Source organism: Periophthalmus magnuspinnatus, chromosome 4 (assembly GCF_009829125.3).
Source record: "Periophthalmus magnuspinnatus isolate fPerMag1 chromosome 4, fPerMag1.2.pri, whole genome shotgun sequence".
NCBI classification, from domain to species: domain Eukaryota; kingdom Metazoa; phylum Chordata; class Actinopteri; order Gobiiformes; family Gobiidae; genus Periophthalmus; species Periophthalmus magnuspinnatus.
In genome coordinates this window covers 22140510-22158464 of record NC_047129.1, presented here as the reverse complement: position 1 = coordinate 22158464, position 17955 = coordinate 22140510, and the positions used below count along the sequence as shown (strand labels likewise).

General features: G+C 39.0%; 1 protein-coding gene across 1 annotated transcript; it reads right to left on the bottom strand.

Annotated features, from left to right (window-relative positions):
- Positions 1-1068: 1068 nt before the first annotated feature.
- r3hdm4 (R3H domain containing 4) lies at positions 1069-16805 on the bottom strand. Its single transcript, XM_033965367.2, has 8 exons — positions 16645-16805; positions 14607-14764; positions 14414-14535; positions 12936-13053; positions 12458-12543; positions 10467-10552; positions 8040-8095; positions 1069-5588 (listed from the first exon to the last, which is right to left on the bottom strand). The coding sequence occupies exons 1-8, from the start codon at positions 16683-16685 to the stop codon at positions 5485-5487; spliced, it is 771 nt and encodes a 256-aa protein (XP_033821258.1). The 5' UTR covers positions 16686-16805; the 3' UTR covers positions 1069-5484.
- Between the last annotated feature and the right edge of the window lie 1150 nt (positions 16806-17955).

Sequence of the window (17955 nt, the reverse complement as noted above, 5' to 3'; positions counted from 1 at the left end):
TTATCCTCAGTATCAAATAATCAAATGACGCAAAAAACCCAGTAGTAGTACAATAGTGTTTTTTGTTTGTTTTCTGATTCAAAGTTCTCTCCAGAATGGTCAATTATTACATTGAATGAGTGAACTCAAATGGGATATTTTTCCAAGGTGCACCTGACAAACCTCATGGTCATTTTTGCTTTCTTTGTTCACAAGGTGGAGGAGAAATAAACATTTTCTGTTAACAGCAATTCAAAATCCATAAACCTGCTGTGCAAATAAAATTGAGGCCATAGGCTGTAAATATAATTATTTAGCCTTTATTTGTTTTTGTTTTGTTTTTGTTGTTTTTATTTATTTGACTGGGCAAAACATTCAGAACAAATTTTTTATATTAGTTATTCGTTTATAGCCATAATATATAATGCCCATAATCCTGTACTTTTTACCTGTGCGCTCTATATTGACCGTATCTACTGTACAAGTGCGCCCTCTGCTGCATCTAGTACAAGTACACAGATCCCCAGCCCCCGTCACACCTGATTATCAAAACTATTGAAAAGACACCATATATTTACAGGGTAAAACAGGAACATGCAAACTATGGCCTGGGGGCCAATTGTGGCAGTCAGACTGATTTTTCTTGTATAGTCTTGTATAGTCTTGTATAGTAGAGTATAGTATAGTATAGTATAGTATAGTATAGTATAGTAGAGTAGAGTAGAGTAGAGTAGAGTAGAATATATATTTCTACTCACATGTTGCTCTAACAAATAGTTCTCCAATCTCTATCTACTCAAACTTTTCATGTCACTCTTGAAAATGCACCATGACAGAGAATGAAGTGTCTGTGATAGTGTTAAGCATATTTCCCCATGATTCTTAGTTAAAAATATGTCTGATTAGATGAAAAATGTGACCATCAGTTGCTTCTGTATTTGTAAAATTAACAGATTATACTTTGTCGTTTTGTTCTTTTTTTTCTTAGTAGCTTTTACCAGACAATGCATGATCTAAAGAGCATTTATTATAATAAGAATAAATTAAAATCTGATACAGGCCCTTTAAACAAACCAGCAGACACAGACATTCTCTTAAAAAGCTTTAATGGCTGCAGAGGTCCACCATTATAAATAACCCACAACAGTTTTATATACAGTCTTATATAAACATGCTCTAGTGTAAACCATTCTTATAATGCATTCCGGTCTTCTGAGTAAAGCTTGGACAGCAGAGGCTCGCAGACGTTGGCACCGGTCAGAGATGATTAAACTAATAACGACAATCAGGACCTGAGAGATGACATTACACAATCCTTTGGTACAAATAAAGCACGTATGAATCTACAAATCCAAAGAGTAGAAATTTACAGAGATACAGACACAAGCAGAAGAGTGCGTATAAGGCAAGTGCTCTGTTCCAGTTAAATATATGTACACTGGACCTTTAAGAGGCTGTTGTTATGTTATTCAAAGTCTAAGTGAGTGCATATTGTGCTTAAATGATTTACATTTTACAATAAGGATGTTTAAAAGGAGCAGTGTGGAGGTTTATTTCACCGTTCTGGAGGTGTATTGCCAAATGCTGGCGGTTTGGCACAGATGGCATAATACATTTCTTCTTATTACAAAGAGGGAGTATTTTACTTCTATGGGGTACTAACTATTAACACATAACATATTTTGATCACCATTTTACACCTTATTGTTTTGAAAATGCTATATCCACCAAATATATAATGTTCAATTTTGTATTTGAAGCTGTCACCCCTCCCTTTGCTCTCCATGCTAAGTCACTTCCCCTTCCCTTGTTTTTGTACACTTATGGAGAACTGTCATGCAGGAGCATGGGTGACGTAGGCTTATGGAATGAGCATTGGACAGAATCTTACAACTAACTGTAAGGAGGGTTTGAATGGGGCCCAGGAGAGACAGCAAAATACTCATACTCAAATATCTGTGTAATCCCTCAGTCGTCCAGGTCTGATCCATAGTAAAAGCCAAAGTAAAATCTGTCAACTGGACAAAAAGTTGTAGGAGTGAAGATGTTTCGCTGCTCATCCAAGCTGCTTCAGTTCTGGTCAGGTCACTGGTGGACACTGCCTTATATCTGTCTGAAGGGAGGAGCTAACTACACTGAAACTGTAAACAGCTAGTTTGTTTTGTTTCCTTGAATAGGAATGGGAGCCTTAGACATCACCTGTCCCCCATATATAACTCCATCCTCAGACCCAAAGCAAACAAATTAAACAAAGGGAACACTAGAGCTAGTCAGTAGGCCCATTAAGGCTGAAACTATAAATAACAATTGTTTACAGTTTCCAAGACGTTAACGCCTCCCTGCAGATAGATACAAGGCAGTTCACTGCCAGTAATCTGACCAGAACTAAAGAAGTGGTTTGGATGAGCAACGAAACGTCTTCACTCCTACAACCTTTTGTCCAATTGACAGATTTAACTTTGGCTTTTACTATCATACTCAAATACTCAACATGCATGGATGCCATCTAAAACCGCTTCAGGCATGTTTTTGTTGAGGGAACCACTTTATAACATGGTCGAAAGCTCTCTGTGTAAAAACACCCCCTCTTTAAGCTTTCATGCCAATGAGGTAAGCCTCACTTCATCCTAAATTATTTTGGAACCAGAATACTCAAATTAAAGGAACTGTATGTGTGTGTGTGTGTGTGTGTGTGTGTGGGTGTATATGTGTATGTATGTATGTATGTGTATATATGTATATATGTATGTATGTATGTGTATATATGTATATATGTATGTATGTATGTGTATATATGTATATATGTATGTATGTATGTGTATATATGTATATATGTATGTATGTATGTGTATATATGTATATATGTATGTATGTATGTGTATATATGTATATATGTATGTATGTATGTGTATATATGTATATATGTATGTATGTATGTGTATATATGTATATATGTATGTATGTATGTGTATATATGTATATATGTATGTATGTATGTGTATATATGTATATATGTATGTATGTATGTATGTATGTATGTATGTATGTATGTATGTATGTATGTATGTATGTATGTATGTATGTATGTATGTATGTATGTAGCCTGCACTACAATCACAACTGAACCTGGGTTTCCATGCCTCAATCTGCTGCAGATGCTGCACTAGCACTGATTAATGATTGTGCTGGGGTTTAGGCAGAGACAATTCAGATCAGAGAGAGTCCTTTTAGGTTTAGACAAACTAGATTTAATCATGTCCAAAGTTTTTGTAATTAAAGAATAATTCAGCATTGGAATTGTTACCAGTAAAAGTTATATTTGATCTGAACACATTTACTTTGTATCTGGGGACACAGTTAAATCATGTTTATGAGATGTAAAATCAAAATCGTACACACAGTTCCTTAAAGATGAATAATCAGAATTCATATCATTTTAACCTATTTCATCTAAACTGCTCCTTTAAACTCATCATATTTCATACACAAATACTAACTGTCAAATTATGGCTTTGTCTATATTACACAGTACATTGATAAAGTTGGCAGTAAATGTCAAATTGTAAGAAATTAAACCAGAGGACCTTCCAAAAAGTCTATGAATACTACAGTTCAACATGTCTTTCCTATCAAAGTAGTTTGATGATTTTTTGACATTGTATAACTCCTTTGAGGCAGTGATATAGTTTGTCAATAAAGCACCTTCAAAATCCTATTGTTTAACATAAAAATAGTCCATATTCACATTCAATATTAGAATTCAAGTGCTTTCATTGGTATAAAGCAGTGTAAGTATAAAACGGTTTCCAAATTTCTGCCAAATGTACACTGAGATTTTTATGGATAGTTCAATTAGCTATTAAGTTGTTGCTAATGCTAACCTATGTGGGATGTTCTCTATTACTACTGGTACTTCAAACATACAGTACTACTGCTATAACTGCATATGAATTGTTGATATGAAGCCATTTAATTTTAACTGATTTTGAATTGAGTTTAAAAAAGAAACTCTTCCTCTCTAGTCTTTGAAGAGTATTAAAAGTGATGAGAGATTGTACCCAAGTAAAGTACAAATGAAAGTATGAAGTTAATACTAAATAAAACATTTAAAAATGCTCATTGCTTTAAACAAAATTAACTATAACAGATTTGAGTATGTCCACAGATGTGTAGCCTGGTCTGCAATGTGACTGCTTCGTTCTACAGAAAAAGTCAGACTGGTACTGCTTGATCTGTCATTTGAAGTAGGGTGTACTACTTCACACTACTTCAAATGACAGTGTGTGTGTAGTAGTGTGTCTCAAAGATTGTTTTGTCCGCAAGGTAATTCAGATTGTGACACTATTTTAACATTATTTAACAATACATTTTTATTTCAGTTAGCATTAGCTTCAGGACACAAATACCTACTTTTGTACTTCGTCTGGTGAAGTATTTACATAATAGTAAAGGTCTTAATTTACTGTCTGTGATCCATCCATAACTCGCTGTTCGATATTTAAATATCAATTTATTTTAGCCCGACTTGGCTAATTCCTCATAGAGAATGACTGGAGCAGTAAGTGCGGATCGGCACTTTTTAAAAGAACTATACAGGTGGCAGTGTGAAAAGGGTCTACCAGACTGATTTTGTATAAGAGCAAGCTGTGTATCTGACCAGGCTAACAGGTGTGGACAGCTCTGAAGAACCGTTTTAAATAAATATATTATTTCCACTATAACTTGAAGCATTGATCTTTGTGGTGATGTGAACAATCTGAAGAGCTTAGCCTAGCTCACTGTACAAATCATACAATGTAACGTTTAACCCTTCATCTCCTCACTGTAACATTTCATACAGTGTTTGAGCATCTTTAAAACAAGTGACAGAGACATTACTTTTATAATATTACCTTGTTAATGATATGGCTGTGACCTGTGGTTGTAAACAGGTTATCGGCATGTTAAAGCAATTCTAGGGAACACTGCATGTTTAAGCACCATTCCTCTTTCTAAACTTAAATATTAACCAACTATAAGGCCTGCTCTGTCTGAAGCTCTGTTCCTAAAGTTAGTTCTTTGTTAAAGACCTCAGATTAAAGTCTGACTTGAAACTACAACTGGTGAGCTGATTTATGCTGTTAAACAAGTCACTCTCAAATAACATTACAGTCACAAGCTAGGTAGCATTTGTCAACAGTTTTTCAGTTGGTCAAGCTCATCTTTTTGTTGAAAATCAAGGGGAAGATCCTCCACCTGCTTGTCTCCATGTTAGAATGTTATTACCTCCTCCATAAATATGCAGGATTTGTGTGATAAATCTGTGTGGATGAAACAACACACAACTCCAGGCATGTTTTTTGATGGGGAAAACAACATTATAACATAGAATCAGAAACATTTAAGAGAATTCCATTTGTCATCTACTGTGTAAACTACAGCCCTATGATAGAATTCCTTCAACATGCCAATTTTGAAACTGTGCTGTAATGCTATGCCCTGAATCCAGAGAGCCGTGGGGCGGTCTCAGCTCATCCTCTCTAGGTAGGCCGACAGCAGCAGTGATGGGGGAAGGAACTGGCTCTGCTTGTTCACCACTTCAGTCTGTCGTGAGCCATTGGAGTCCGTGCCTTAAGGAGTTAAACAGACCTTAGATCACATAATACAGATGCAATGTGGTTTTACAAGCTTGTTTGTTGAGATATATATAAAACAATATATAATGTATTTTTAAGCCTTTTTAAAGTAACTTTGAATCTTAAACTTAAAGAAGACCTTAAAGAGTTATTGTGTCTGCGCTATAATTATAACATAATGATCCACGGGTGTCACAGATTTATAATTTGTACATTGTAAATCTCAATATTCATCTAAAATGACTTAATAAAAGAAAGAAGACTTCTGCGTTAGAAAACTGCCCAATGGGAGCAGATGTTGCCGCAAATGCCATAATAACAAAGAGCTCTGTAACTGTTGGCATCTCCAATAGACAGCTGCAGTAGCAGATTTTTTTTCCATTTGTACCAAAATGACTACGCAACGCTGTTGAATCCTACACGTATCACTGAATAAGAAAATAAAATAGGAGAGCGAAGTGAATACAGAGAGCGTATACCAGTGGTGGTGAAATTGATCAGCATTTTGGTGTCTTGAAAATAGGCGATTTCACAATTGCTCAAACATGCACTAATCACTCTAAAATCAAATTTCAAGGGAGCAAATGAGAAGTGAAACAAAGTAAATTTTGCATAATACATCTGCCTTTAAGTTAGATAACAATAGTTATCTCCCTCAGTAATTCAGGAGTGTTCCAATCCACGGTAATAAAAAATTCAAAAGTATTCATCTGAACTAGGTTTTGAGAAGAGGCTCTAAGAGGCTATGCTAATTAGGAAAAAATCTAAACAGGAAAACAGTGCTAGTTTTACAACTTAACACATTTTCATACAGGGAGGAAATAAAATAGTTGAAAACCTATGTACATTTGGATCACTCTAGTAAATGAGAGGGTCAGTTCCCTGCACCTTAGCGTTGAGGACAGGTCTCTCACTGTTGTGTCGGCTTACGGGCCACAGAGAAGTGCAGAGTACTTGGCCTTCTTGGAGTCCCTGGGAGGGGTACAAGACAGTGCATGAGGGCATCCATAAGTGCATGTAACACCAAGACAACCTAGGCCAGAGGTTGATGACCAGCTTCAGCCACGTGTCTTGGACACTTGGTAATGAAAGAGCCAGAGCTGTCAAGAGATCGCCACCTGCTAAGAAGTTGAGTCCGTTGGTAGGGGAGGAAGCCCAACTGTGAACGTCTGGGGGAGCCGTCTGTCAGGGGGATCTTCAACTCACACCTTCAAGAGAGCTTCTCCCAGATCTCGGGGACATGGGGTAAGAGTGGACCATGCTCTCCGCCTATAATATTGATGCGGCCACTCATAGCTGTGATCATAAGGCCTGTGGGGCTTGCCGCGGCAGCAACCCCTGAAACCAGTGATGGACACAGGAAGTAAGGAATGTCGTCAGGCTAAAGGAGTCCTATCTATTTGTTGACTTGTGTGACTCCTGATGCAGATGACAGGTACCAGTGGGCCAAGCCTGCTGCAGCTAGGGGTTGAGAGGAGTTTGGGAAGGCCATGGAGGTCGGTCTCAAGAAAATTTTGGCTAACCATCCAACTCCTCAGGAGGGGGAAGCAGTCTTTCACCGACACTGTTTACAATGCAGGTAGAGAGCTGTTGATCTCGTCTGGGGATGTTGTTGGACAGTGGAAGGAATACTTTCAGGATCCATCAAACTGGCTGAAGTCACTGAGATGGGTGGCAAGCTCCTGGGTGTCAAGACTCAGGGGGTGGATGAGATCTGCCCTGAAAATCTGAAGTCTGGATGTTACGGGGTTGTCTTGGCTGATATGCCTCTGTAACATCACGTGGCAGTCGGAGACAGTACCTCTGGATTGGCAGATCGGGGTGGTGGTCCCTCGTTTAAGAAGCGGGACTGGAGGGTGTGTTCCAACTATAGTGGAATCACACCCCTCAGCCTCAGGGAGAGGAGAATCTGATCGACAGTTGAACCTTGGATTCAGGAAGAGTAGTGTGGTTTTCATCATGGTCCCTGAACATTGGACCAGCTCTATACTCTCCATCAGGTGCTCGAGGGGTTCATGGGAGTTTGCCTAAGCAGCCCACATGTGCTTTGTGAATCTGGAGAAGGCTTTCAACAGTGTCCCTCGTGGTGTCATTTGGGGGGGTGCTTAGGCAGTATGGGGTTTGGGGCGCATTGCTTATGTTCCTGTATGACAAGGAACATATGTATGGCAAATACAAGCGGTTGAAATTCGGTTCCTCCGCAGGGTGGTTGGGCACTCCCTTAGAGATAGGGTGATGAGCTCAGTCTGTTCTGGATGCCTCCTGGACACCTCTCAGCTGGCCTGGGAACACCTTGGGCGTCCCACCAGAGATGCTGAAGAAAAGGGGTGAGGGAAGTCTGGGAGTCCCTGCATAGACTGCTGCCCCCGCAACTCAGCCCCAAATAAGCGGAAGAAAAGATTGATAGATAGATTGATAGTATGGGTGTAGTGTGGAGGCACTTACTGAGAGAAACCAGGTCCATGTACTGGCACACGGCATGGAGCAGCAGACGCTCAAAGCTACAGACGCAGAGATAATACACACATTAGAACATGTCCTCTCATTCAGCAGACACACATGCACCTGCGCACACATACACATACAAACACTGATAACACACATTTGGAACATTGGCTCTTATTTAACACAGATATCCAGTGTCCTTCATACAATACATTACTGTGTACTTTCTTTCCACAGATTAAGACTAATCTAATCTGAAAGTGGTTTTATTAGTGGACTCATGAGCCAATCTAATATTACTATGGTGTATCATTACGTGTACAAGTGGAAAAGGTTTAGAAAGGATGGCTAGAATTGGCTCTGTGCACAACAGCGCCTGGTTAGCTCTGTGGCTATGTTCACATGCAGAATCTGATTTCAGGATCTTTAACATTTAAATGAAATGTACGCTACAGCATCTGATATGAGTAATCAGAGGAACCATGATAAGAAAGAATTTTGATAATTCTGTCTTACATGTCATTTTAACAGTCTTATATCGTAATAATCTGATTGTGCATGTAACCATAGCCACTGGTATCGTCTCCACTTCCTGTTCAATATCAATGATTTTTTCCTGAGTGACTAAAATGAATATATATGCAGTGATGTCACTGATAAAAAAAAGACTTTCATAATTTTTATTATGAAAGTGATTTTCATAATTTTTAAAGTGAAATCTTCACTGTATTTAGAAAAATAAACACATGTCATTTGAGGGCCTTAACCCCTCAAGGCTAGGCCGATCCTTTGTGTGAGGATCGGCCCTAGCCTTGAGGGGCCCTCGCCACTTCAGTGCCATGTAATCATCTTGGCTCAGCTATCGATGATTCACATTCAACAAAATTAAGACAACGCAGTTCTCATCTCAAGCAGTTATAAAAATCAGACATAAAAATCTGAAATTCCAGAAGCTCATGACAGCAACATCCCCAAGAACAATATACAAACAGGAGGAGGGTCTGATGGCCCTCCGTCAGAGAAATTAAAAAATTCTTGACATTTTTTCTTAATTCTGGTGCATTCTAAAGTGTTTCAGTTGGCTAAAGTGGGCTTACATTTATCAATTTTGTTATGTCATGGAATTTGGTAAGCTAGCAGAAAGTTGTACTCAAATAAGGGCACTTACTTTAAATAACATTACTCAAGAATTGAAAAATAGTGTTCCAAGAAATTACTTGAGTAAGAGTAGCATAAGAGAAACTGTCTGGAAATGACTTCAGATGTATAATCTGTAGTTAATGTAATTGGATAGGCAAAACATTAAATGCACAAAATCTTCAAAGAATAGTCCACAAAAAAGAAAAAAACTAAATCATACCTGAAGGTGCAAGAAACACAAATGTTCAAATCATTTCATATTGTCAACAAAGTTTTGTCACCGTGGACTTACAGCGGGAAGAGTAACTAAAGCATTTACTGAAGAGTAAAAGTATGGGGTCTGAAAACTACTCCGAGAAGTACAAACAAGTGACTGTGGTCATATGTTATATAGGCCTATGTATATTTGCTTACATAGGCTCCTTAGACAGACCCACTAAACATACTTCAATCCAAGGATCTCACTTTCTTACAAGCCCACAAGCTACCCATCTTAGATAATGGGCTCATCATGAGTCACGATCAATACTCTATTTTAGGATTACACTGTTTAGATGTTTATGCTAGGCTCTGAATGCAGTCACGTTACACAACCAGCATTTGCATAAATAATTAGTGGACTTTTTTGCATAAAGGCAGACATAACTTATATAACTAAAACGTCTATGAATGATCTGAATTGTTCACGGGTTGTTCACTCATCCAGCAGATGAGATGTTTCTGCCATATCCAATGCAGAGATTACACTCACATCATCGATGATCATTGGTACATCCCAAACTATCTTCCACCTGGGCTCTTGATGCATTGTCCAGTAGTTAGATAAACTTGATGTAACTAGTTTTTAGTCTAACTTGTAAAACATCCATTCAAATGTCCCTCCGCTGCCTCTGTGCACCTCGAAGGAAGGGGCCCTCCACCTGAGTAAACACATCTATGCCTGACTCAAAAACAACTATTGGCAGCGGATATTTAACTTCTGGAAATGAAACATATTGCATAATTTTAAAGATATTTAGGTTACTACTAGGCACCCGAGCACCATATAATAAAAAAACCAAAAACATTATAATTACCATTTTCAATATAAATGTATGAGGTCTTGAGGGTCCCCTGATGGCTCCAGGGCCCTAAGCAGCTGCTTAGTCTGCTTATAGGCAGGGCCGGCCCTGCTCGGTGGTAAGACTAAAGCTAATGTTGAGGCATTTTTTGGGATAATAACTGGTAAAATACCACCACAAGCTGAAGTAATCTATTTATAAAAACTATCAAGGTGGAGCGGTCTACCTGCTGGAGAGGCTGGTGGTGTAGACGGAGGTTGGTTGAGTGTTGAAGAAGCTCAGCAGCTTCTCCTCCAGCACCTCCACTGTCCCCTGAAACACACACACAGGTTGGGTTTCCATGCTTCTTGAGGACATTCCATTCATTTCCTGGATACTGATCTAAACATTAACCATAGCCACTACTTGCCAAACCTTAACCTAAACCCTAAACTTAACTTATTTTAAGCTATACCTGAACTTGAAATCAGGTTGTTCTAATAAAAGGATTTTCACATAAGAACGACCCAAGAATCACTATTTGCATCCATATTTATTCTATAAATGTATTATAATTTACATGACATTCACTGACATATAAGAAACATTGATAAAAACTTTAACATTTTGAAAAGATGAAACTAATCATTATCGAGTACAGGGTGTTTAAGGTCTGTACCTGATTTTAATTTCTTCTGATGATATAAAATTTTTTTTATACTATTCAGTGTATTGTACTTGCAGATAATTAAGAAAAAGAGAGGCCCTTTAAAGTGGGGGTATTGCACGTCTATGGGGTATAAACTGCTAACACAACATATTTCACCATCACCATGATCACCAAGTCACCTTTAATTATTTTGAAAATGCTATATTCCCTAAAAACAAAAACAAACATGATTTATAAGTTTCACTTTTGTTTTTGATGCACTGAGTCTCCCGCCCTTTGCTCTCCGCGTTAAGTCACTCCCCCCTCAGCGTGCATCCTGTTAATGAAACTATTGCACATTGCATCAGATTTCTTTTAACTAACCGTATAGAGGCTTTGAATAGAGCCCAGGAGAGATCACCAAATTACTCAAATCTGCATAAAAAATCTGCATGAAACCTCTTCAGGCATGTTTTTGATGAGGGAACAACGTTATAACATGCTAGAAAGCTCTAAAAAGTCAATTTTGCTTAATACCCCCTCTTTAAGTATCCATCAAGCATTAGCAGCCATGTTAGTAAGTCATGCTCATTTAATGAATAGATTAACTAGAAACTAACATTTTCTGCACATTCTGTGACAATATATATTGTTAACCAGTGTTTTTTTATTTTAAACTTTTAACTTAACCTTTTGGGGATTTTGATCAAGAAGTGCAGCATGAACAGTTAAAAAGGACAGAAGTTAAGGACTATGGTACTGTGTGATTTGAGAAGTTTGTTTTTCCTGTATCCAGCATGGAGCTAGTCATGCTACCCAGCTAGCTCTGAATTGCCACAGACTTTTTACAACAATGCAACAAGCTTTCTACCCCAATAATGGCAGAAGAAGTTCCAGGGGAAATATTTTGAGGGAATGGCCTGGCTCGTCACTGACCAAAACAATAGAGCAGAGTGAGAGAGACACTTGTACTGTGTTCAGACTATTGGGGCGTTAAGTTTACATGTGAAAAAGAAAGACCCGGGATGAAACTCGCCAAACTCTGACACCTCTGAAGTATGTCATGGACTCAGACACACTGCTGCCAAGCCGGGTTTTATTACCTAAAACCCATCAACCCATCCATTGGGTTTTAGGTAATAAATACACTAAAGCCACTCTCTCAACCTGATCTGCCATCATTCACAAAGAGACAGGAAAAACAAAACATCCAAAGGCACTTGTAGAACACCCTGAATGGTGTCAGGTTTTCTGTCAAATGCAAAGGCATTGCATCCAACTAGAGGCGTCTAACGCAATTTTGACACTGAGATCTGAACGCAGCATTAAAAGAGTCTTTCCTGTTATGTCTTTAGAGGTCACCTGGCTCCCTGTTGAGGTACTTTTGTTTGAGCTTTCTTATTGAATTTTACTGCTCAGTGTGCTTAAATTGCCCTTCAGGGACAAAAAAAAAAAGAAGTGCTATTGATTGACTGATTGAAGAAAGCAGGACAAACTGAACAATTGGGAATAAGAGGAATAATGCTGCAGCTAACTGTTAAAGAAACCAGCAATAAGATGGAGATGGAGAATAAAGAGATGTGACTTACAATAGGGACCTGTCTCTTCCTGAGTGTGGCCCGGAGCCTGCGGTCGATCCTCTGGAAGCAGTCATGAGCACTGAAGGCTGGGTTTACTGTGGGGTCAAAAAGACCATCAGAACTCATTAATACCAAAGAGTGGACAGCAGACCCTACTGACAGCAGAGGTGGCAGCAGACCTCACTCACAGCACAGAGGGGCCAGCAGACCTCACTCACAGCACAGAGGGGCCAGCAGACCTCACTCACAGCACAGAGGGGCCAGCAGACCTCACTCACAGCACAGAGGGGCCAGCAGACCTCACTCACAGCACAGAGGGGTTAGCAGACCTCACTCACAGCACAGAGGGGTTAGCAGACCTCATTCATAGCACATAGGAGAGGGCAGCAAAACTCACTCACAGCATAGAGGGGGCAGCAGATGTGACTCACAGCACAGAGGGGGCAACAGACCTCACTCACAGCACAGAGGGGGAAGCAGACCTCACCGTTCCTGTGGTCCTGGAGAAATCTTCCTCCACTCCTCCTCTGGGCCTGCTCCTGCTCTAGCAGCCCCAGCAGCTGCTCCTGCTCCTCTCCAGAGCACTTCATGAAGTTGCTCCAGCGCTGCACATACACACGCACGCAGACATGCGCGAAGAAACACAACATACACACAAACACAAACATCAGGGAGACAGCCTCTTCATCTGATTTGACTAAAAGACTACATGCTTTATGTTTCAGAAATGTCAACTACTTACAGAAAATAGGCACTTAGTATTTATAGTTTTCAGTTTCATGTTATAGGCAACATATAACAGACTTTTTACCATTCAGAAATTGGGATATTTTGTTTTAAATCGGTAATTGATATGGCAATGTTTTTAGCACTCTGAAACCCATAGATAAAATTTAAATATACAGCTAAAGGCTCATTTCTGTCCCATTTGAAACGCTTTCAGGCATGGACGGATATGCATTGTTTTGTCAGTCGTTTGGTCCATCTCCTCAGAACATGTGGAATCTTAACAACGGAGGTGTTCATGTGCTGACCTCTGGTGACAGTAGTGACTTTTTAATAAGATGCAAAACAAAAAACTCAATTTGTTTTCTTGGCTATTTTCCAACAAATCTGATCTAAAAACAGCCATTGGCAGTTCTTTTTCTGTATTGGTCAACTCTCTACTCAACTTTGTGCGCCACCTGGTGGTTGTTCAAGAGCACACACCCTTGACATTAGAAACATTCGTTTCGAGCATTACTATGCTGGAAACTAGGGCTGCAAAGGGCTGGAAAATTCATAGAAAATTTCCAAAAATGTTGGAATTTTCAAAAATAAAAAATGGTGGAAAGTCATAATGTTGTTGTAGTTTTGTAAATTTGGTCATGTGCCTTGATGTGACTGATCATCAGTTTCAAATCGTAGTTGAGCTCTGATGCTCCAGTGGGGCTAAATTGCACAAATGGATCATGTTAGAGTGCATATCATGTTCCAAAACCCATACTGTAACTTTCAGTACTTTATCCATACAGTGGATACAAGCTCTAGTATTGATCTGTATTAAAAAAAGCTAAAAAGCCAAGTATTGCAAAGTGCATTGTCACAGTCCAAGTAATTACACAGGCACAGAGTAGGTTTGGTTATCCCAGCTTTGGGGGCGACAGTAGCTCAGTTGGTAGAGTGTCCACTGATCCGAAGGTTGGCGGTTCAAATCCCACTCTCGACATAAACATCATTGGTTGAGCGGTCAGATCCACTGATCCATAGGTTGGTGGTGTGATTCTAACTCACACAGATGAATTGGACAAGACACTCAACCCACCTTGCCCTCAGTGTCTGTGTACACTGGTGTGTGAATGTGTGTGTGTGAATGTGTGTGTGAATGGGTGAGTGGTTCCTTGTTGTAAAGCGCTTTGAAGGTAGAGCGCTATAGTAAAATGTGACCATTTACCATTACCATTTGTGCTCCCCCTGTTGCCTAACCTCTGCATAGTTCCCATTGATGCAGGCCTCGGTGAAAATGGTGGGAATGGCTGGATTACTCCCCAGCTCCAGATCATCCAAACAGCATTCTTCTTTCTCCAGGAGGTTAGCCAGGTAGCGCGCTGAAACAAGCACAACATGAACCATGTTAAAACAGGAACACTGCACCAGGCCTTGACCCAGCCAAACTCACTGTTCTCCTGCCGCCGCTGGCTCTTCTTGCCTTTGGCACGTTGGATGAGGTCTGAGTTGCGGATGGCTTGGTTGATGTAGAACTGTTTCTTTTTGGGGGACACTCGTTTGGCTGGAGAGCAGGGCAAGGAGACAGATTTACGCTCCTCAGGCATCAGGCTGCAAGAACAGAAGAATACATGTTAGAGAGTGCACGGGTCAGATCTGATCTTTGAAATAATATTTAGATTTATTTATTATATCTTTATTTATAGAGTAAAAAATACTATGAATTGGGCTACAACATATATAGTGAAAATATAGATATTGGATGTCTGGCACAATAATCAAAATCACAAGGAGGCCTGTATTATACCTCAGTCGTCCAGGTCTGACCCATAGTAAAAGCCAAATATAAAATCTGTCAACTGGACAACACAAAGATCTCCATTTTCAGTAAAATAGACAAAAAGGTAAACTGTATTCACGATTTTCCTTATTAAGTCCTTCATTAGACTTTGGTTGGTCTTGGTTTAGTCTCTAAAATTTGTATTCACCTAGCTTGGCTAGTACATGAAGGCATGTGCATTTTTAAAAAGATTTAACTGAACTTATTGTGCCAAAAAGTATATCAAAATATTGCAATAACGTTGTCATTGCAATATAAAACATAGTTATAAAATATTTTTAGTTTATTTTATTACACAACATTCTGCTGCATAAAACTTCATTTCAGTGTTAACTCACTTCATGTATGTTTCCTTACAAAAAATATCTCAGTAGTAGCAATGGATTTATGGTAAGTCAGGTGTATTTTTATAGTAATCTAGTCATGATTACTTGATTAACTGCCCCAAACGGTACAGAAAATAGTTTTTTGGGGGAAATTCTGCTTTAGGGTTATCATGTGTCTGGCATAATGACATTCAATATTATTGTTATCGTCTGTAAAGTATGATATATTGCTGAAGAAAATACTATTTGTTTTCACGACAGGTCTACAGCTAGGCTTTGTTTGAACACTTAACTGTGATGAAAGAACAAAACAGGTTTGTGGTGAAACCCAGCTGCGGGTGTCTTAAAATCACTCATATTGGTTGATCTCTACCGATCAGCACAAACGTACAGTACTGCCAGTCTGCTATTAAATGTCCCTTATGCATTTTTCACGAATCACCTTCCATTTTCTATGAAATGTGACTGTAGAATCAAAGTCACTAAACAACAGCAGCAGATACAAAAGTAGGTCAGTAGGATACTCTCTCCCCTTATGCATGTGTGTGGGTGCATGTATGTGTGTGTCATCTAGTGCCATTTTTAGCCTGAGCCTGAGCACTGGTGGTACATGTACTACTACGACCCTTTGCAGGCTAGATACTTCTCCTCCTTATGAATGTCTTTTTATGCAGAATAAAGCAGGATATTTTATTGTTTATGAAGGAAATTATGGGCCTTCAAAAATTGCAGCCTTTACAATTTTCTTCCATTCCAATTCTGATTTTGATTCCATTGTGTTTAATCTTGCTGCCCTAATATAATCGTAAGTAGCCCTTCAACCTACCAAAACATAATTTGGGTAACACCTCATACAGTCCCATTAAGTGGTACAACAACTGTCACCTTTCTGAACCAAATAACCTCCTTCTCTCTATCTATATCAAATTCTCCCCCGTTCACACAATTACAATGCATTATCCAGTCCTTTTATATTTATTTTAATGCATTTATGACTTAAGCACATTCTGTATGCCATGACCTACTTGTTTTTTGCAGATCAATAAAGTCTGTCTAAAGTCTAACGAAAAAAAACGAAAGGGAGAGTAATACTTTCCAGAGGGACAGGTGACAGTGTAAACAACTACAGCTGATGCAATATCAACAAATTACCTTCAAAATCCAGCCATTAACGACTGTAAATATACAGTTAGCCATCTAACTCGATATTGAAATAATTCATGCTTATAATCGTTTAATACTCTCGTTATGAGTCGCTTTCAACCAAGTTAGCTCCTTGCGGTTAACTGAAATGCTAACATTTTGGATCCGTAACATTGACTCACATATAGTCCTCATCTTCATGGTTATCCGTTAGAACGACCATCTTGGTCACGGGAGGGTCCGCTAGGCTGGATCTTTGGATAAAAACGGGGAAAGGGGGTTTTAAACCGTTTGGAGGTGAGTTTGGAGCTAGCTGTAGCCCCTAGCTGCCTGACAGGAGAAGAGGGCGGTGCGAAAATAGCAGCAGCGAAGATAAGAGAAAAGGGAAGATGTATCACTCGGAGTAGTTTACAGATTAGTTACATGTCCAAAGCACTGGTCCAAATTCTTGCAAAATAGGAGTTGGTCAAGTTTATTTAACACTCTAACAACTCAGTCCATCAAGCAAGTTTTTTTTACTTGATTCTTCTGTAAATTATTTCACTTTTTTTTTTTTTTTTCAAAGTATTATCCATAAATGTTCTGTTCACATTTTTACGTTCATATTTGTTCATTTATTTAAATTAAACATGTTATAGCAACAAGCTGAATGTTTAAATTCTTATACTTCCCTTACTAATGTATGTACAGTATTGTATATCAGAGAGCGCATTGTGTCTATAGACAATCTCTGAGCTCCATAACTTCTAAACATGCTTCTGTAGGCTGCATGTCAGCAACAACATACTTAAAAAAAACAACAACTGCATAGCACACGGTGGCCGATGAGATAACGTTTTGGCAAGAATACTGACTGGTATATTAATGTGGTAAACGTGACTCAATGCTCAAATGCTCTAAATTTTTAAAGGTGCACCATGTAACTTCTACTTGTTTCCAAGATGTGCTTTGCCAGGATTGTTGCAATACAGCAGATGGCAGGGTATGAAGGACTAAAAGAAACTGAATAAGGTAGAGGAGGAGCAGGGTTAGGAGGACTATGGGGTATTATGGAGTCTATGGGGTTATCTGATAAGACATAACATATTTCTATCACCATGTTATCTTTTGTTTTGAAAATGCTATATTTGCCACATACGTGTTTCGTGCTTCATAAGTTTGAGTTTCCTGCTTTATGTGCTAAGTCACTCTATCTCCAGGGTAAAAGCCAAGTGTAAAATCTGTCAACTGGACAAAAAGTTGTAGGAGTGAAGATGTTTGGCTACTCATCCAAGCCGCTTCTTCAGTTCTGGTCAGATTGCTGGTGGACACAACCTTATATCTATCTGAAGAGAGGAGCTAACTACACTGCAACTGAAAACAGCTATTGTTTACAGTTTCAGTTTGTAGGATAGGTCTATTGAGCTACACCAAGTGTGCACTGTGGCTGAGTCATACTGAGCACATTAAACAGTTGACTGAATATGCTTTCACACCTACTGGTATCCTAGCTA

Excerpts from the sequence above, each read along its gene's own strand:
- r3hdm4 (XM_033965367.2), bottom strand. The coding sequence starts at position 16,685 with ATGGTCGTTCTAACGGATAACCATGAAGATGAGGACTATAT. Across the intron at positions 10,553-12,457 it reads GGAAGAGACAGGTCCCTATT|GGGACAGTGGAGGTGCTGGA; the intron begins GTAAGTCACATC and ends TGTGTGTTTCAG. Across the intron at positions 5,589-8,039 it reads CATGGACCTGGTTTCTCTCA|GCACGGACTCCAATGGCTCA; the intron begins GTAAGTGCCTCC and ends TAACTCCTTAAG.